This window comes from Daucus carota, chromosome 2 (assembly GCF_001625215.2).
Source record: "Daucus carota subsp. sativus chromosome 2, DH1 v3.0, whole genome shotgun sequence".
NCBI lineage: Eukaryota > Viridiplantae > Streptophyta > Magnoliopsida > Apiales > Apiaceae > Daucus > Daucus carota.
Genome location: NC_030382.2, coordinates 48,277,970 through 48,298,917, shown reverse-complemented (window position 1 = coordinate 48,298,917; position 20,948 = coordinate 48,277,970). Strand labels below are relative to the sequence as shown.

Genomic DNA, 20,948 nt, shown 5'->3' with positions numbered 1-20,948 from the left:
AATCATCGATATAATGATCGATCATTTAAAATTTTAATACTCCCTCCGTCCCAATGAATTATATACATTGGGATCGGACACGGAGACTAAGAAAAAATGTAAGAAATGAGTAAAGTTAGATGGAAAATGGGTAAAGTGGTGGGATCTACATATTTTTTAATAATAGATTTGAGATAGTAGAGTAAAATAGTGGGTGTAATAGTGTTTTTATTATTATATAAGGGAGATAGTGGGAGAATGTAGTGGATGTAGTAGTGTTTTATATTATAAAAAGTTATTATTTTGGGAATGTATAGGAATGATGGGACATTCCAAAAATAAAACCGTATAGAATTGATCGGGACGGAGGGAGTAATTGTTAGAGTGGACAATAATCGAACAATCTTTTAGACACCGAACACCGAAAAAATATGACGAGACAAGAAATCAGGTGGCAAAAATAATGCGTTTCAGAATCTATTAGATTATCTGTACAACACAATTTGTTGAAGTATGTGGCGACCAGTGGCGTGCACTATTCAACGCCCTAAACTTTTTTAATAATAAAATATTAATATTCTATTTTTTGTTATATTTAGTTAATTGATCGATTAACTAAAATTTCGAAAACATAATATAAATTAAAATTCGGATTCTATCAAATACATTATTTCTTGATCCTGCCGGATAATCATGGGGGTGTTTGTTTCCGGCTTTAAAGCCAGGCTTCTGTTTATAAGTTATAAGCACTTATTTGTACCGTTTGTGTAAAATGTCAAGAAGCACTTGTAAAAAGTTAGGAATGCTAGCTTTTGTTTCAGGGTTTCTGCTTATTTCCCGAACACTTTGATCACTTATAAGTCTTAACTTGCTTCTAAATTTTTTTATTTTAAGCAAGAAGCACTTATTTTAAGTTCACCCAAACAACCCCATAACATTAAGTTTAATATTAATATGAACTCTTTTATTGTTGTTAAAAGATTAAAATAATTATATACAGATAGTTAGAAGAATAAAAATATTGATATATGAATTTGGTCCAAAATTTAGATCAAATTATTGAAATGAAAAGATGGTTCAGTCTAAATTTATATCAAAATTTGAAAAAAATTGCTTCCGCCTTAAAGATGAACTAAATCAAAATGTGCAATGTCTTGATTGGAGTAGTCTGTGCATAAGCAGATTCCGCGTATGCATGATTACTGATTATTGATAGGTAGGTTGATGCATATCTAGAAGTTAGCAACGGCTAGTGACCGCGATACCCCAGCAGCCCAGCAGTATTTAGCTTAACTCCTTCCACAGAGCCCCACAATTATTTTAGGGAGATTTGTGCAATAACCTCACACAGTCACAGGTACACCTTTATTTGATTTTAAATGCAATGTAGTTTTGCTCATTATGGTGTTCTCACTCCAGATTCCAGTGTATCTGATCTGTATCAAGACATCCAACAATACTATATAAATGTTTTTCACATTTATCTTCTTATTTCAAGTTTCCATGAACTAAAATGTTTGTTACAGAAGCACAATAAACAATTGATACAACGTGCACACAAAAACGCCTGGGAGAAGAGCAATATGAATACAATTTTTACAGTAAAACAAACTCATGAAAAGCATACTCAGAAGACTCCTGCAACATCTTCTAACAAGCTCACGAAACCTCTGTTCCCTTTTGTCTCCATGCTACAAATTACAATCATCTTTTCACTACACAAGTCCATCATCTACACTTCTTTCAGTACTACAATTCTGTCATCAATTGACTCCTAGTGCCAGATAGTGGTGCCTACGCTTGATTCATCGATTTGAATCTGTTTCTCATGCCGTGTAAAAAAGGTTCATTCAGATGAAACAGCTTTACTTTCCAAGGCAATTATTCAGATGGAACACCTATTCTTTCCAATGCATCGGAGACGTGCCTCATTGCCGGTCTTCTCTCGGGGCTGCTTTGGATGCATGCCATTGCAATTTTCAGAACGGCGATTATTTCTTCTTCTCTATCGCCATCTTGCGTTAAATATGGATCTAAAACTTCTAAAAACGGGGTCTTCTCCTCGATGCAAAGCCTAATCCAATGAACAATATCTATTGTGGTGGTGTCCACTTGAACGATAGGTGGTCTTCCCGTAATCATTTCTAGTAGGATAACCCCAAATGAATAAACATCCCACTTCTGTGATGGCTTGATCATTTTCAAGGCCTCAGGAGCTTGATAACATGAATCGATATTCACAGGAGAGTTTACTTTGATGACTTCTAGAGGTGCACTGTCTTGCTGCTTTTTCTGAATTTTCTCAAAAGGCATTCGATCGGATTCCAGAGTAGGGGTTCCCCCAGCTATATTAGCAAGCCGTCCGAGCCCAAAGTCAGAAATAAGGGCTTCCATGTTCTGTCCAAGCAGTATGTTAGACGGCTTCAGGTCTCCATGTACATACTTTTTAGGGCTGTATTCATGCAGATACACCAATCCTTTGGCAACTCCTTTCATTATTTTCAATCGAGCAGACCACGAGAGAGGTGTATAAGAAACCTGTCCTGGCTTAGCTGAGGACATTTTAAAGAACAGCAACAAAGTTAATAAAATCAGCAGACACATAGCAATGGACTGGACTAAATAAAATTAACACCGAGTATTTGAAATCTTCATTTAGTATATGAAAAAATAAAGACTCACCATCAATTGCTGTGGCAAGGTTACCATTTTGAATGTAATCATATATGAGCAGCTTCTCGTCGACAGACCAATAGTAGGCTCTAAGCATTACAATATTAGAATGCCGAAGCTTCCCAATTGCTTTTACTTCTGTTTGAAATTCCTTAAACCTTTGAGAGCCTCCTTCGCCTAACCTTCTTACAGCAAGGGTTCTCCCATCTTCAAGCACAACTTTATAAACAATTCCAATCCCACTCTTCCCTAGCACAAATGCGGAGGCCTTGAGAAGCTCTTCCAAGTCAAACCCTAACTGCGTATCTAGTGGTACAAGATCATATTGCTCCGTATTTTCTGATAAGGTCTCTGACTCATCATTCCGGAAGCACAAACATTCCCTCTTTCCCTTCCATTTCTTATCAGAACCATAACCATTATCACCTTTTCTCATGCCACAGACCTTTGAATAACAGTAGGACAACAATAAACCAACAAGACAAATTCCGATAACATCACTCACAACAATAGCAATTATAGATCCTTTACTCAGACCTCTTCTTTTTGCACCCCTTCCAGCAGCATTGCCACCATATTGTGGTGGAAAGTCACTTGGCAAATATGGAATAGACGAAGGTGGACTTGCACTTGTATCACACTGATTTTTCAGTGGAGGTCCACAAAGCCCAGGATTTCCAATGAAAGCAGTAGGCCCTCTATTAATTAGAGCACCAGTTTGCGGTATTGGACCAGTAAGATTGTTATAAGTAAGATCTATGTAAACCTTCTCAGGAAGGTTGCCAAGACTAGCTGGGATTGATCCACTGAACAAATTACGAGAAAGATCAGCAGTTCCTTGCAATTTCGTCAGATTTCCTAAATCTCTAGGAACATTACCACTAAACCTATTAATAGAAATATCGAGTTTTTCAAGAGCAGCTAAACTAGTCCCAAACCCATCAGGCAAAGGGCCACTAAAGTTGTTTTGACTGAGAACAAGAGTTTTCAGTCTCTTGCACTTAACTAGTGAAGCTGGTAATGACCCATTAAAAAAATTATGTGACAAATCTAAAGTCTGGAGGTAACTAAGCTTCCCAATATCAAATGGTATAGACCCAGATAAAGAATTTCCATAAAGCACCAGACTTTGAAGCCCCTGGGCTCTAAAAAGCTGAAAAGGTAAGCTCCCAAACAACTTATTATTCCTCAAATTAACATGCCTGAGCTGGGAAAGAGAGCCCAGAGAAGATGAAAGAAAGCCCTTAAGTTTCTTCTTTGGAATACTTAAAGATACAACCTGTTGGTCTTTACATGTAACACCACTCCAAGAACAAGGGGTTTCATCAGAAGTGTTCCAGTTTGTAAGTGACCCTTCTGGGTCTTCACTAATGGACTGCTTAAATGATAAAAGTGCATACCCTTCATCATTCATACAATACACTGGGTTTTGTGAGTTGAAAACAAGTAAAATGAACAAAAACAAAGCTAGCATCTTTAGAAAAGAGAGAGCAAGAAATATGACCGTTGTGAATAGTAAATATAGGAGGGCTAAGAAAAATCTAACCTTTCTGAGCAAGAAAAAAGCAAGTGATCTACAAATGCAAGATCAAGATATGGAGTGTTTAGGATGGAGAAATTGTGAAAGAATTAATACTAGTAGCAAGAGGAAGACAAGACAGCAAAGTGTGGAAAGAGTAAAGATGGTTTACACTTTACATTGGAACTTGGGATGATACAAACATAAATAAATGCTACTGGGACAATCTTTATAACTCTGGGCATATACAATCTCACGATTTTGTTAATATAGATAGAAATGATAGAATAATTATTATTATTGCAAAAATGTGAATCAAATTTAACTAAATAAAAATTAATTGTATTTATTGGAGATGATGTTTAATTTAATCGATTCAAATTTCGATAAATTATTTTAATTATTACAACTAATCACTATGTTTTATAAATATAATTATCAGAGATTAAACGATATCAAAATAATAAAAGATAAGATATTTTATTTATAAATTTAAGGGATCTTTTTAAAAATACACATCTGTAAAATTATTTTTTTAAAAATACTACCATCTTTTTCATTGTTTTTAAAAATACTTTTTCATAAATTTTTTTTTCAAAAATACGATTTGCAACTTTTGCAACCTTGGGCGGCGCAGCCGTAAAAGTTGCAAATGAGGTTGCAAAAGTTGCAAATGAGTTTGCAAAAGTTGCAAAAAAAAATGGAAAGTTGCAACTGTTGCAACTGCAACTAGTTCAACTGAAAACTGTAAGTTGCAAAAGTTGCAAATGAGGTCGCAAAAGTTGCAAATGAGGTTGCAAATGAAGTTGCAACTGCAGTTGCAACTTTTGCAACTGCAGTTGCAACTTCATTTGCAACCTCAGTTGCAACTAAATGCAACTGAAAACTATATATAGTTGTAAATGAGGTTGCAAAAGTTGCAAATGAGGTTGCAACTTCATTTGCAACCTCAGTTGCAACTAAATGCAACTGAAAACTGTAAGTAACAACAGATGTATGGTGTGCCCCTGGCGGGGCCATTAGATTACAATAGAATCAACTGAATGCAACCATATGCAACTGAATACAACCATATGCAATCATACCATATGCAACCATATATGCAATTACAATTCCTGATTTCAAGTTCCGGTTTTCAAATGTCATTTTCGACCTCATTTTCGGAATCGATATATATATATATATATATATATATATATATATATATATATATATATATATATATATATATATATATATATATATATGAAGTTGCAAAAGAGGTTGCAACACGGCTGGCGCCGCCTGTAGTTGCAAATGAGGTTGCAAAAGTTGCAAACAGTATTTTTGAAAAAAAATTTTTATGAAAAGGTATTTTTAAAAATAATTCTGGAAGGTAGTATTTTTGAAAACAATAAAAGAAAAGGTAGGTAGTTTTGTAGATTTCCCTAAATTTAATTATTCATCAAGAAAATAAAAATGTGAAAAAAAATACATAGGGGTGAGAGTGGATGGTAAAATTTTAAATTATAAATTAAAAAAGTTTATTAATGTGTAATTTTGAAAAAAAAAACAAAATTAATATATCTGAGAAAGTGAGAATGCATATTTAAAAAATAAAATTGAATATAGACTGCAGCCTTATGGAAAATACACAAAGTTTTTTTAATTAGTTGATGAAAGGTAGCGTAGGAAGACCGGCGTAAGATTTGAAATCCCGTTACTCTATGCGTTTAATTAGATTTGGTAGTAACAAATTTGGGGAAAATTTGCTGCGATTAAAATTGAGATATAGATGATGGACGTAGGAATTAAAGGATTAGTGGAAGCTATCCACGCCACTCCTACTCAGGCCGTCCTCTACTTTTCCGGCGGTGCTTCTCAGGTACCTTCTCTCTCTCCCCTCTCTATACATATAGATGCATTTGTATATGTCGAACTTGCTCAGGAATGAACAACTGGAAAGAATGATTTTAATATGATTTATTATGTATTAAATTGACTGCATATTAAAATTAGCTAACCTAATTGACATACATACGCATACATGTAGTGCTCTAACTAATTCTAGGCGGGAAATTCTGTTATGCATATCTTAAGCTAGGAATGTCTCTAACAGAATACGTGGCGTTTTCGTGTTTCCTTTTGTTCTAATTGGCATAGGTTGTGGGTTGGTTGATGTCAGTTCCAGGGGCTTCCAGTACCGTACTAGAAGTCACTGTTCCATATTCCAGAATGTCTATGATTCAATTGCTCGGCCAGGTCTGTCCACCACTTCCTCCTCCTTTATCGTTCATATAAATGTGCTCATGATAATAATATGGTGTTAACATTTTATAGGTTCCAAGACAGTTCAGCAGTCGGGAAACTGCTGAGCAGATGGCTTTATTGGCTTACAATCGTGCTCTTAAGCTCTCAAAGCCAGGTATTTCCGGTTACTTTTTTGTTTTGTTTTTAATTTTGGATATTCAATTAAAGTGCGTTTGGGAACTTGAATTTCATTTGAAATTATAGATTACAAATGACGTGATTTGAGGTGTCATTTCAAATTTTCAGCTTTATACTAGTATTTGAATTTCCTGGATTTCAAATTAAAATTAAATCCCACTTTTTTGTGTATCCAAACATGTCAGTTGATCAAATCCGGAATTTTAAATTAAATTCAAGTTCCTAAACAGACCATAAGTTTATTCTAAATAAATTTTGTTATTGATCTTTTTCAAGCTAATGACAAGATGTTGAATAATAAATTTACAAGTTACATTTTGGTGCATACATCTGAAGCCATATTTGCTTAATATTATGACTGTGAACCATTAAGCTCTTACTCCGCATTTTAGTCAAAATTATAGAAATTGTGAATGTTGTCCTGTTACTCTCCGTCTCCGCTAAATTTTTATATGCTTTCGACACAAAATGAAGTCGATCTGTAATGTTAAAGTTTGGATTGGCAATTTGTTGTACTATAGTGTAACCTGGGAGTTAGGAACATATGTTCTATGTTTAAATATTAGGTGCTCTTAAAATTCGTTTTATCTTCCTTCTACTTGTGACAAATCCTGGAAGTTAAACCTCCTTAATAATTACAAAAACTAACAGCTCCTCTTACATAAAAACCCTGGATGTGTCATAACATATGTCAATCAGCCCTTGTATAAAGCAAATGATTCTTATTGTCTAATAATAGTGTTTCTCTTAATTTTTTTTATTAGGTTGTCCAGTTCTTGGTGTTGGCTTTACTGGTTCTTTGGCTAGTACACGCCTGAAGCTCGGTGATCACAGGTTTTCATTATTTTTCCCTTATCAATATGATACTAGTAATTTCCTACATGGAAGCAGGGAATCATGGTTTTTCTGTAATTTTTTACTATTTTTTGATATTTAAATGAGGCTACCTATTATAACTTGAAGAAGCTATTTACAAAAGGTAGTAAGGTTCTTTCTGTTCTCTCATCGTTAATTTGAATCCTTGCTTTATCAACAGGTTTCACTTGTCAACACGAACTTCTAGCCGGCTTTCGGTATCTTCAGTTACATTGTCAAAGGTACTAATTTTCCTTTTTCCTTTTTGTTTCGAAGTAGTATACTTTAGATCTCGGGGTCGAGCATTCAAATACTTAAACGAAGCTGCCTCTTATGCTGTTTTAGGGCTTGCGAACTCGAGAACAAGAAGAAAGAGTTTCAAGCCTGGTTTTACTTAAGGTCTGTTGTAGATGTAGATGCTAGGATCTATAGCTGATCAATACACCATTATTTGTGTAGAAGAACTTCTTGATTATGCTATGCTCCACTTTTTACTTCTCCTTAATAACAGTGCTCTATACCATTTTCTTTTCTAGTTTAACACTGATCTCTGTGTGTGCCAAAGTTTAACCACTCTTTAGGAGTGTAATGGATGTGAACACTCTAGGTTTTCTTTGCTCTGTTGCATATGTAATCACTTTCATGCCCTTTATGTTAATACAAAATTAACACCTACCTTAATTTCGTTACTATACTGAATTATTTTTGTCTATGGCATCATGAATATCTTTCTTAATCCTAAAGCTGATTGAGCTTCATTTTTGGTTGCTTTCTAAGCAATGGTTAAATTCTTTTTTCTAGATATTTAGAAATAATATACCACGGGTAGTTATGAACTTATTTACTAATGGTTAATATTATACTTGATCTTGTTGTCATACACTAAACTGTTAAGCGAATTGATATATTTTATGAGTACATGGTAAATGTATGCTGTATTAGCATTGACTCGCTTCAGTGAGAGCCTTCATAAGTTCATATAGTACAAGTGCACAACAAACCCCACTTGTTGACAAGTTGAGGCATTACTATGACATGGTCTAGGTCTTTATTAAATGTAGATTTTTATTCTTTCACCTTTGCTGCAGTTTTATTAATTAGCATTCATGGTGCCAGGCAATTGGAAATGCTTGCGAAATTCCGATAACAATTGGATCTGAGTTGACTGATTCTGAAGTTCCTGACAACCTTGAGAAGCAATTTCAAGAAGATGAAGAATTACAACAGCTTATAGATGGGCAAATATGCTTCAAGGTTTATCCATTTTCCAGTGGTATGTTGTAGCAATGGGTAGGATACCACATATCAATAAATATACTATTTATTTATGGTTCAATGTGAAGGATATATTTTGCAGAGAAAGATGCTTCAAACGTAGAAAGAAGAATTATTCTACCTGGTTCATTTAATCCTCTACATGATGGTCATCTGAAACTCCTGGAAGTAGCTACTAGGTATGTAGCTTATTCCTAAAAGCTGACAGTGTCGTGCTTTAACTTTGCTGAAGTGGATAGAAACATGGAAACCTCACGTGTATTCTTATTTCTCAAGTACAAAACATGATTTGCATCTGTACACTATCCTCTTTCCAAAAATATAAAGTTGTGTTTGTAAACAAAACTGCTATGTGATATGAATTTGGAGTAAAAGGTGTAAAATACTTATCACTCCTTTTATATCTATACAAGACCGGAAGACAATATATAGTTCCCAATGCCTTTTGCCTTGGTGAATAATTTTTTAACAGTTCAACTGCATTTGAGAGTGCTTATTTGTACAGACATAGTTGTCACCTGATCATGTTGCACAATACCTCTTGAACAATGGGGCTTCAATATGTTAAAATGTGATAAATTATTGTTTTTACTTTGCAGGTTCTGATAAATTATTCAAGTAGTTATTAGTTAGGGGTTGATTACTAATTCCTGTTAGGTAGAGGTTAATAACGGATGGGATCTCAGTGCTAATCAATTCATATTGATCTTGTTTGGTCGATGGCGTAGCTAAGTGATGACAATGAACATGTGCATTTTTTCACTCAAGATATATGCGTGTTATGATTAGTTCTAGAGTTTATCCTGGACATTCAAAGTGCAAATATCCGTTCTTCACCATAGTTCAAAAGACGAATTGGTACATTTGTCATGTAACCTATAGATAATGCTTCTCAAGATCTCACTATGGATTTCGTATATGCAGCATCTGTGGTAATGGATATCCATGCTTTGAGATATCAGCTATAAATGCGGACAAACCTCCTTTGACTGTCTCTCAAATAAAAAATCGTGTTGAGCAGTTTCAAAAAGTTGGTGAGCTTATCCTTTAAGTATAATGTAAAAGAATATTTTAATGCATACTTTAGTGTAAGTTATGTAGTGTTGGCTGGAGAAAATTGAATGGAATGAATGAATTTACAGGAAACAATGGATGTAGAAGAGAAGATCTTTTTAAAAAAAAACAAAAAAGGGCAAATTTTCTATGATAGAGATTTGTTAAGAAAATGGGTACGAGAGATAATAGAGTTTATATAGAGTTTGTACATACTATTTATTGGGAGTATGATGTTTGATTTAGAATATGTTTTCAAAAAAAAAATATGACTTCTTTCATCGTTTATGCAAGTAATTAAAATTAGTTCATTTCTCCTCTTGTTATTGCAATTGGGCTTATGCATTCAATAAGGTTCTTGAACCTAGCTGGTTATCAATTTGTTTTGATTATGTAAAGTAAACTACTGTGGCTTCTTCACATGGGCAATGCAGGAAAGACTGTGATCATTTCCACTCAGCCTTACTTTTATAAGAAAGCAGAACTTTTTCCTGGCAGTGCTTTTGTAATCGGTGCAGATACAGCAGTGAGGCTTGTCAATGTAAGGATTACCAAATTATTGATATTATTCTGTTATAAGCAACCTTCAGTAAATACTAAATAGAAAAGAGAAGGCATTGATAAAGATGTAGGTCTCTATATTGATAAAGTTATTGTAAGGCATACAATGTCACGAATAGAGAGTTTAGACAGCATTATGAAATTTTTTGAACTAACCACAGCTGGTTCTGACAAAGTGAAAACTATTATTAATGTTTACCCAGCCCAAGTATTATGGTGGTGATTATGACAAAATGCTAGAGATCTTGCTTGGCTGCAAAAACACAGGATCTACTTTCCTCGTAGGTGGTCGAAATGTGGATGGTGCTTTTATGGTTAGGCTCCTATATTGAAGCTTAGAATTTTTTTTATTGTGCTTGCTTTATAAAATATGCATTATATAATAATTTGTAAATTGCGTGTAGGTTCTTGAAGATATTAACATTCCGGAGGAGTTAAGGGATATGTTTATATCAATACCAGCAGAAAAATTCAGAATGGATGTATCATCAACTGAGATCAGAAATAGCAGAGGAATGTAAAATGTGTGCTACTGCAATATATTAGGAAAGATGCTTACATTGAGTTATCTTTCAATTTCTAAAAAGACCGAAGTTTGGGAACACATGCTTTCACGTCGTTATTCCTGTGATGTGAAGTTGATATGAACTAGCCAATTGTGGGGATGGTTTATCGTTTAGCCTTAGATTTTCGTATGTCATTATAACTGATAAGGGCACTTTATACTCATCTAGGGCGTGTTTACCTCTTGTGTAGTGCCTTGTAAACTTTTTGGCATTCTAATTTTATGCTACTTGACATCTGTTGAAAAGTACAGTTCTTTGGTGCAGTTGATCAACCCCCATACACAAATAAACGGTTTGTTCCTTTCATTGCATATATGTATTTTACTTTCTTAAAAAAGTTATATTGCTTTTCCTGAAGCTTTGCCAAATCATAGTCTCACCAGAGGCAAAGCTTCACCAATTTGGTTCATTAATTTTTACACCAATAATCAAATCAACAGATGTTTATGTATACTGTATTTGTAATGTAGTAATATGCTTGTTGAAATTCCATTCCATATGTGATTATCTGAACTTCTTCTCCTTTACTGGCCCTCGAGGAATCTTGTTCAAGACCTTGGCATCAAATTTCTTGTAGAGTTTCTTGGCATCTCTATTCCCTTTGCTTGCAAGGTAATCCACCTCCCTCTCATACTTCTCATACAAAAATGGTAGAGTTTCCAGACTGAGAAAGCCTATATACATAAATATATGACATGTGATAGTTAGATAACAAAATGGTATCTTACAATGAGTGTTTGTGTTAGATTGTAAGCTTACCAAGATATAATAGGTTAATAGAACTAAAATAATTTCCAATAACCGAGAGCACCCACAGTAGGGCAATGACCTGCATGTGAATTACCAATTCAACTATATATCAGAAATTCATCCCCTGGAAAATAAACTGATGTTTGGGGGTATAAAGCAAAAGTTTCAAATACCAGAAAGAACTTGGTGAAGTCTTGTCCAGTAGAAATATCATAGAATCTCAACAGGAATTTGTTGAATTTTGTGAATAACCATCTCACAGAAGACTCTGGTATTGTGAAATCGCGGACATTCGGACGATCCCTGTTTTAAATGACATTTGGAAATAGGATGAATGGAATGCAAAGTTGGTATTTAGTTAGTAAATTGAATGTGGGATAGAAGAAAGTCACCAGTTGGCGAATCCTGCCCCTGTATACCAGACGAAGAGAGTGATCATAAGGATAATGAAGATGTGACATAGAAGTGAAACAAAGTTATACTCCACAACTTCGAATAAAAACCAAATGAGCGTGAACACAATCAGCAGAGCAGCCGATAAGTTCTTGTTCTTCCACAACAGAATGTCAGCAACTGCAATCCAAATCAATCTTAATGTCAATAAAAATGGAAAATTTTCGCTTGCCTCATTTGATCCTGTTAGCTCTTTTCCGACTACAAAAGATTTGGCTGTCCATTGTTACCTTTTCCTCCACCGAGTATAGCGTGCATGGGTCTTTCACGGCCGAATAATCTCGTCGTCGTTGCAGGTTGATCATCGGAATCAGAGGTATAGATCGGCATTGCTAATATGAAATTGATGATGACAATTGGTAATATGTATGTGAGTATCTATCATGGTCTCATGCACTATGTCAAGTTTATATAATAGGTGGAGTTTTCACTTTTGTTAAGATTATTAACCAAGATAACTGTTAGCTGAATACAAGGGTCAAGAAAAGAATGACTTTAGCATGGCTTCCAAGATTTGTAAGTTGTAATTCTTTATCATCATTTATGCAACCAGTATTCACTACAAAACTAAAGAATCAAAATTTAAGACAGAGAGCATGCATGAAAAATTCATTTAGACAAGATTATACTTGTACTGCAAAAAACCAGAATTTGCCAAAGGGCCCAAGATCACAAGTTACAATATCCTGAAATCAATAATTTCACGAAGAAAAAAAAAAGTGTGCAAATGTATTACAAATGATTCACAATTGCAAAAAAAAAAAAAAAACCATCGACATCATAATAAAAATAAGGTCTCCATCATCTCTCCTTGAATGCATCTCCATGGCTACATTCTCTCTATCTTGATTCAAGAACTAGCTCCACCGGGCAGAGTGAGATTAAATTTAAGATTCTGCGGCGGAAATAACTGCTGGCGTTCCCATCTATTCCGATCACTCCTGTACAGAAAAGGGTACTTTCCCACTTTCCAAAAGCACTTGATGCACCTTGATCTCACACCATACGCCCAAAAGAAACCATGCCTTTTCTCATCCACATACAAATAACACCAATGCAAAGGGAATCCAAATTGTGTGAAGCTCCAGCTGTATTGCTGCCCTCCCTCGAGCACCTGCAATGATCTTTCGTCTTCGCTGCCAAAGCTACACATGTAGAGCACCTTGTCCTCTGATTCATTGAACAGAGTCACCTCTACCCTGGGGAACAAGCTCCTGCTGATTCTGGATGCCCACCTGTCGAACAAGGACAGAGTCTCTGCATGCGATGGTGTGGCCAGTAATAGCACCAGGGTTGCGGCGACGAGGGCGGTTTTGATGCTTGCTTTGTTGTTGGAAGCCATAGCCACGGCTGCCACCGTGATTTCAGATGGCCTTTATTAGATTTTGGAGCATGCAATTTGTCTGAATATATGGGCAGGCGAGAAGAGTGGGGTGTTTTGGGAATATTGTGCAATCTAACATGTGAATTTGGTTGGATAGACCCGAAATAGAAATGCTGCTTGTTGCTTAAAATGACTGGTTATTACGAGTACAGGCGATTTTGCACCAGTATAAAAGATGTGAACGTTATTGTTTATTACGAGTAATCAGTACTTTATATCCCTTATTTTGGACATTTTTTGGATTTAGTCTCAAATTATGATTCTTATCATATTATGCACACCTCTAAATTTTAAATTCATATTATCTTCCATCTTTTTAACCAAATTTCTTCCAGATTGCTATTAATTATTTAAAGATGTAATACAAATTCAAATAAATCCTCCATGTTTCTATCTCTTTTCATGTTAAAGATAACAGTTAATGTAGACGGAATTGAGTCAAAAAAAATAATTTCAAAACTTAAAGGTTTGACATGTAAAAAAACATAATTTCACTTCAAATAGAGAATACGACCAAATAAGGATGGCAAAGTGCAGTGCCGATTACTCGTTTATTATATTATATGTTACAGAAACCACACAAGAATTTCATGTAGCTGAGATTCATTAGACATCTGAGAAGCGCGCGTCTCCAAATCTCCTTTTTTTGTTAAATTCAGATTCGAAATATCATCAAAACAAAATTATAAGACCCTGTGCTTCTATTTATATTGCATATTCTTAACAAATCTACTCAAAATTTTCTAGTATACTGCCAAACAAAATAAAATTACTCTAAGAGAAGAAAAGAACTCGTATTCTAAATTTCTAATACTCCTGACTTCAACTCATAATAATAAAGTAACAAGGTATAGATGATAATGCAAGGCACAAGTATATCTAAACTTTTCTTTTTCTTTTTTTTTTTGTTTTTTTAACACTGATGAATTTAGTCCAGGAAACATTAAAATACACCACCTGCTGCTTCCGAATCTATTATACCTATCAAAATCCCCTCAATAGCTAATAAACATTACACTTTTAAGTTATAACATCAGGACAGAAAAAATAAGCCTGTTCTAACACCGAGAAAAAAGATATAAACTAAGATCAAACATTCTCTACTCACTAGCAAGCAGAGATCGGCTAGGGGATTTGGTTCCACCTTCTGCGTCTACACTATATAATTTGTAGTCTACTTTTTATTCTGCCATTGACTGTAGACTCCGTCATGTGCTCAACTTTTCTTCATCAGCATAGTTTTACATTTTTTTTTTCAAATCTTCACTTCATCGAACTAATAATCTTGCATTTTTTTCATTGACAGAAAGCTTACAGAAGACATCTCCGATTATCATCTACGGCAGAAGAAGCGAAAATCAGGATGATAGACCTTCCGCAAAGTCAGCCACTCTTCAGCAGCCTGCAAGAGTGAACTTACTAATTGACCATTCTCTGTCCATAGCGACAATTTGAACTTGTATGACGCAAAACCAAAAACAGGCAATGACATCCTAGGCGCACAATCAATCTCACTCGCATCTGTAACAACTGGAGCAGGCACACTACTAGGAAGATCTGCAGGATGTTAGAATGCAATATTAAAGACAAATCTAAACATACAATTATATATGCAGGTGACCCAACTCTGATCCACAATGCTCAAAACATGTAAATCACAATTGGGCCCATATGGATGAACTTAAAATAATTAATTGCGACTTAAAGTGACTTGATGTGTTAAGTTAGAAGTGAAAGTTTCAAGTTACAATCTGTTTGAGTAATTTTATATTATGGTGACTTGTGATTCATTAAAAATGCATAAAAATAAATAAATCTGATAGATTGTCCACTTTAGTCATTTAGAATCATAAAACATGAGTAAAAAGTTGTTCAAAAAAGTACCTTCTATCAACTCCTACCTTAAGCCATTTTTCTAACTACATGTTGCTTTCTAACTTATTACACAAACAGAAATATTTCAGCTTATAAAAAATTACTTTAAACCCATGGCTTAAAGTTGTCCCATAAAAGCTGTCTCAGGTACCCCCCCCCCCCCCCCCCCAAAAAAAAATTTACATGGAGATGGCCAGGCAGGCCAGGCAGGAGGAAATGATGGTAAATGACAATGTTTCTCTAAGACAAAAGGTATACAAAGATACCAGCCAGAACAGATATTGGCGTCACCATAACTGGTTCCAAAAGTGCCAACTAGAACAAAACCACAAAAAAGGATGCAGAATTCAAGAACAAACTGTATGAGGCTGAAAACAAACCCCAAGGATCTGACTTCATACAACATAATAAGAGACAAAGAAACAATTATAAAGATAGCTGGTTCACATACGCAAGGCAATATCACAAAAAGATCCAATTACCTGCCATGGAGGTAGAAAGAGGATGAAATGTCAGGAAGCAAGCATCCAGATCCTTTAATGTTGGTCCCATCGGAATCCTATATATTGGATACCTGTAATTTTTAAACAACATTAAGCAACGTGTAAAGACATGCTTGTTCTAAAGAAATGCAAATTAAAAGTCGTACCAAGCAACAGATATCCAGCTGGAAGGTCGCAAATCGCAGCTCCTTAAAGATTTCAGTTCAGGGAACCGAAGAGCAAGATCAAGTACCTATAATTAGGAAGGAAAAATACACATTAACACCCATGCAAACGAAACACTGAGGTATAGAAGAATTAGATGTACTTGAAACAAAATGGAGCAGTGCACTCACCTTGTTTGCTAAAGGTTCCCTACCGAAAGGTGGATCCCGTTCAAGATACTCAAATAACAAGTAATCCTGAGCTTTGCCAGATTCACCCTCGTCACTAGAAAAATCGTCTTGGAGAGGAATGTTTTGGTCACGCAGCGACAAGCGCTCCACTCTTGGAAGTACCTCGCCTGTTGGATGGTTATAACTCCGCTGTTCCCTTAAGTATCCCCTGCAATTTCTATCATGTTCATAATCACTGCTCCCATCACTACTAGAATCCAGAAACTCCATGTCACTGTCCACACCTGGCCGCCTGTTCCACCAAAGAAAATTCAGACTTGCAAGCTTAGGAAGTTTTTACTAGTAATATTGTAAAATCTAGTTGCAAATTGAGCTTTGATTCTATAACATACAACACCTTAAATCATTGATATACAAAGCAAATGGGGAAGGTGAGCTCGAGAAAAAATATTATCTATCTCGATGTTTTGAGGTGAAAACGTAGGGTGCCAAGCTAACATTCAAGTACACATATACATAATGCATCAAGTAGAGTAACATATTTGAAATTTATATAAATGTGGTCAATGCAGCATCCAAATGCTTTGCTCAATACTGGTATTTAATGTCAATCAAATACATATATTTTGAATTTTCCAATAAATAGTAGCAGTAAATTAAACTAGGCTTTCAAATACAACTACTAATGAGACATGAGAAATTTTTAGTCTGCTAATAATTCAATCATATAGCAAATTAATAACATTAACCGAGAAATGTGGAGCAATCATAGCAACATGCACTGTGTATGGAGCAGAGTATGCACTAAGATTATGAAAAGATAGATAACATTAAAGCTCTTGTACTGATCTTCACACTGGAAAATAATAACAGTCCTACATGAGTTTCCAAAGAGAATTTAAAAAACAAAAAAGTGGCACACGTGCAATAGAAGAGAAAAAATGGTTCTATATTGTCAAGACGGTTTGAGAAATAGAAAAGTTGAACGTACAACAGATCAAAGCAAGACATTTGAGTGCCAACAAGAATGTTGCATGCATACCGCAGAAGCAAAGCAAGACATCCAAATGTGTAAATGCACATTACCCGGGAGCCCATATAAAAGGTCAGATTTTAATGTCTGTATCGAAACTAGAATTTGCTGCATGTGAAATATAAGAACACATTACAAGTATGCATGTTTGTGCGCACATATGTGGGGTTCAGACAATACTGCATATAAGATTGCCCTTCAGTATACAAACACAAGTGATGCCTCAACATAATGAAAGCTCGGTATTAGCAATACAAACAATATAAGATGACTTGATCCATTAGATTTCTAACTGCTCGCCTGCTCGCTATAAAAATATAGATGTTGCCTAACTAAATATATTCTAGTTTTGTAGTAAATTCCATATATGAGTCTGTTATTTCACATCATTCTTCAAATACTACAAAAAAATAGGCTATTATTTAACACAACATATTATTATCAAGCACCCAGGTATAGTTCCCTTTAGACAATAACATTCTATTACAATGAAGACAAGAAGCTGCTATCATGACCATCAAAAGCCAAAAACAAAACATCAAAACAGTCATGGTTCCTATTAGGCAATAACATTACAATACACAAAGACATGGAGTTGCAATCATGATCATCAAAAGCCAATAACAAAACATGATAAACATCAAAGTACAATCACAAGCATAAGTACCTTGCACTCGCTGTAGGCTTTGATCGATCAACATACAACTGCATCCCGGATAAATACGGAACATAATACTGAACCACCGACTCAGTATCATTAAGTAACAAAGGAACACCAGCACCATAAGCACTCCACTCCTTAAAAGACTCCCACAAATCACTAAGCAAGAAATATGGCAGTGCTTCCCCTGCACAACTCCTTCGTAACTTTGCATTTCTCTGCATATTTAAACACAAATCAATCACCTCACATCCACAATCTGTACAAAATACAATTATTATACTTCAAAACATAAACATCACTCCACAAAATACAATCTTGACAATAAGGACATAAACATCACTACACAAAACACAATATTAACCCTAAAAACACAAAAATCAACAGAAAAATTCCAATTTTTACACTTAAAACAAGACAAATTCACTTCAAAACACAGAACACACATATAAATATTCTAATTAATCCCTTAATACCTTAGATGGATACTGAACCGGAACAGAAGGAATAACCGACTCTAAAAACCGCTCTAAATTGCACAACGGCGACGACACCGGCTGAATCACCGGCGGCGGCGGCGGTAAAGGTGCCGCCTTTCTAATCTCCGGGTCTCTCTGCAACGCCGCAGCTTTAGATTGACTAGCAGTAACATCACTAAGAGCTCTCCTGAGATGATCCTGATTCAATTGACCTCTCCGAGACGACCGCGCTTTCGCCGGATTATAGAATCGATCTTCTCCACGGCTCCGCCCAAACTGCAATCCAGCGCCTAACATCCTATAAACCCTAGCTATAGACACAAATATAGACACACAAAAGTTGAATATGTGTTTGTTTTTTTCAAATTAATTATATATGTGATTGAGATTTGAAATAGTAAAAAGTCAAGGACGATGATAGATCGGTGTGTGTATAGGTTGTATGTATCGATTGTGGAAAAGAGGATTGAATGTGGAGGAATTGAATTGAGTCTGTGATGAATCTTAATAAACCCTAACAAATGTTGGAGTTGGACCGGATCAAACGAGAATACAAAAGCTTTTGTGTGAATTTGTACGTATAGTTGTTATGTATGCCCGTTTGATTTTGGGTTATATAGGGATTTGGTATTCTCTAGTCAAAACTTAACTGAAATAATATAAGGTTCTTGTGTGCCCATGGCCACACATTATACACTAGGTTTGGTGGATTTTGATTGGTAGACTTGGTGTAAATGCAGAGGGTCATCTTTATTTATAATTAAATGGTCAATAAAAATCCACCAAACTCATAGAATTTAGTATCCATTGTGTGCCCATGTGCACACCATAGAAAAACCGATAATATAATTATATGGACTGATGATGATTTGTTAATTATTATTTATTTATTTTTTTAGTGACAGGAGTTGGTGAGATACTGGAAATAGTTTTATAGGAAATACCTACTTTGTAAGTAATTGCTTTTTAATATGTACTTAAAATTTATTAATTGTGATATATAATTTTACCTATTCTTTTGATCCATTTATTTCCGCAAACAGTGGCCCAGGGCCGAGCTGAGGGTATAATTATAATTATATTTCTTCAGCAAAGAATTATAATTATATAGTCAAGTGTGATTTTCAAAAATTTGATCTTCTGAAAACTTTTTTAAATTATGAAATTTTGTCCGAGATACACGTGATGAAATCCTAATTAAGAGCTTATAAATTTTGGATGTAAAACATTCGACCAAATTAAATTTAATCCTTTTCTCAAGAAAAATGATTAGAATTGAAAAAAATATTTGGAATTTTGCCACCCCTTGCTTATTGCCAAAAAATAATAAGTGTAAGGGAACAAAATCTTAAAATAAACTTCAATTTATTTTAACTTGCAACAGTTGTGCAATCTTTTTTTTATTTTTTTAGAACAAAATCTTTTAATTTATATATGTACTTGACAATATATATATATTTTTTTTTTGTAAACTATGTAATCTTTTTCTTGTAACCCATTTTAGTTTTTGACATGTATATTTAAAAATTTATGATAAATAATAAATTTATTAAAAATAATTTGTGAATAAAAATATATAAATAAAATTAATTCATCAAACAAACTTCAGGTAATAATAAATATTATAAATTCGAAGCATCTAAATATGTTTTAAACACAGAGAGAATTTGTTTTCTAACTTCGATTTCATACGATTAGAAATGATAAATCGTATATAGAGATGGATGATCATCGACTCTTTCTTACTACGTTTAGAAGATATTTTCATCTTGTAAAACGAGAATAACTTTAATTCTGATTGCAGAAATGATTTGATTTTAGAAGTAAACAATGAAAATTTAGGGATGTATTTAACGGATTATCGCATATTAATATTAAATAATTCGTACAGCCAAACTTATGATGTGGCTCAAAATTGAAACTTCCCCTCCAATTTCTTAATTCTAAACATTTTTTTTTTTTAAACATTCTTAATTCTAAACATGATCTTTAATATAAATAAATGCTTTTAGTTGAGCAGGGGTGCTCTTGTTTCAGTGACACCTGTTACGAACACGTGAAGGGTGGCGATGAGAGGATGTCCGTTCTTATCTTGAATCTTTGATTGTCATTTCTGTCCGCCCCGACCATCGAGACTAGCAGCACGTGGGCCGTTAGGATTGGGATGGTTTATGGTTATATGATTATATCATATATTCCCCCTGTTGTTGACAATTTTTTTAATTTGTAAATTTATTAAAAATAGGTAATAAGTTCCATCACTTCTCACTTTTTTCTCTTTTAATGGTATTTTTATTCCATTACTTTTCTTATATATTTAAAAAAAGCTTATTAAAAATGTTAATAAAGGAATTTGGATTAGACAGAATTTTGGTTTGTATCTTCATATCACTAACTCCAGACTTTTGGATTTTGGACAAATACCAAACTGAAAATATTCTATTTGGAGGCGTATCAGCTACCGCAGCTCCACCACTAAACTAAATTAGACAGTAAAGTTTATATCCACAGTCGTATTCTTCTTTTTTTCTCCTGAAGTAAAGTGCTCGTGTTAATAATTTCACCAT

At 34.5% G+C, this 20,948-nt stretch overlaps 4 protein-coding genes across 4 annotated transcripts; 1 reads left to right on the top strand and 3 right to left on the bottom strand.

Moving 5' to 3' along the window:
- Window positions 1-1,436: 1,436 nt before the first annotated feature.
- LOC108205813 (receptor protein kinase-like protein ZAR1) lies at window positions 1,437-4,362 on the bottom strand. Its single transcript, XM_017375898.2, has 2 exons — window positions 2,662-4,362; window positions 1,437-2,531 (listed from the first exon to the last, which is right to left on the bottom strand). The coding sequence occupies exons 1-2, from the start codon at window positions 4,124-4,126 to the stop codon at window positions 1,861-1,863; spliced, it is 2,136 nt and encodes a 711-aa protein (XP_017231387.1). The 5' UTR covers window positions 4,127-4,362; the 3' UTR covers window positions 1,437-1,860.
- Window positions 4,363-5,789: 1,427 nt separating this feature from the next.
- LOC108205825 (uncharacterized) lies at window positions 5,790-11,214 on the top strand. Its single transcript, XM_017375916.2, has 12 exons — window positions 5,790-6,035; window positions 6,314-6,412; window positions 6,491-6,575; window positions 7,363-7,432; window positions 7,635-7,695; window positions 7,799-7,852; window positions 8,570-8,726; window positions 8,811-8,907; window positions 9,653-9,762; window positions 10,216-10,322; window positions 10,546-10,656; window positions 10,747-11,214. The coding sequence occupies exons 1-12, from the start codon at window positions 5,946-5,948 to the stop codon at window positions 10,861-10,863; spliced, it is 1,158 nt and encodes a 385-aa protein (XP_017231405.1). The 5' UTR covers window positions 5,790-5,945; the 3' UTR covers window positions 10,864-11,214.
- LOC108205826 (reticulon-like protein B9) lies at window positions 11,191-12,501 on the bottom strand. Its single transcript, XM_017375917.2, has 5 exons — window positions 12,342-12,501; window positions 12,051-12,231; window positions 11,832-11,961; window positions 11,668-11,737; window positions 11,191-11,582 (listed from the first exon to the last, which is right to left on the bottom strand). The coding sequence occupies exons 1-5, from the start codon at window positions 12,439-12,441 to the stop codon at window positions 11,413-11,415; spliced, it is 651 nt and encodes a 216-aa protein (XP_017231406.1). The 5' UTR covers window positions 12,442-12,501; the 3' UTR covers window positions 11,191-11,412.
- Window positions 12,502-14,490: 1,989 nt separating this feature from the next.
- On the bottom strand, window positions 14,491-18,999 carry LOC108210102 (uncharacterized). The gene is made up of 6 exons (XM_017381368.2): window positions 18,379-18,999; window positions 17,909-18,120; window positions 16,209-16,500; window positions 16,020-16,105; window positions 15,853-15,944; window positions 14,491-15,052 (listed from the first exon to the last, which is right to left on the bottom strand). Exons 1-6 carry the CDS (start codon window positions 18,676-18,678, stop codon window positions 14,829-14,831), a joined length of 1,206 nt encoding a protein of 401 aa, XP_017236857.1. The 5' UTR covers window positions 18,679-18,999; the 3' UTR covers window positions 14,491-14,828.
- Between the last annotated feature and the right edge of the window lie 1,949 nt (window positions 19,000-20,948).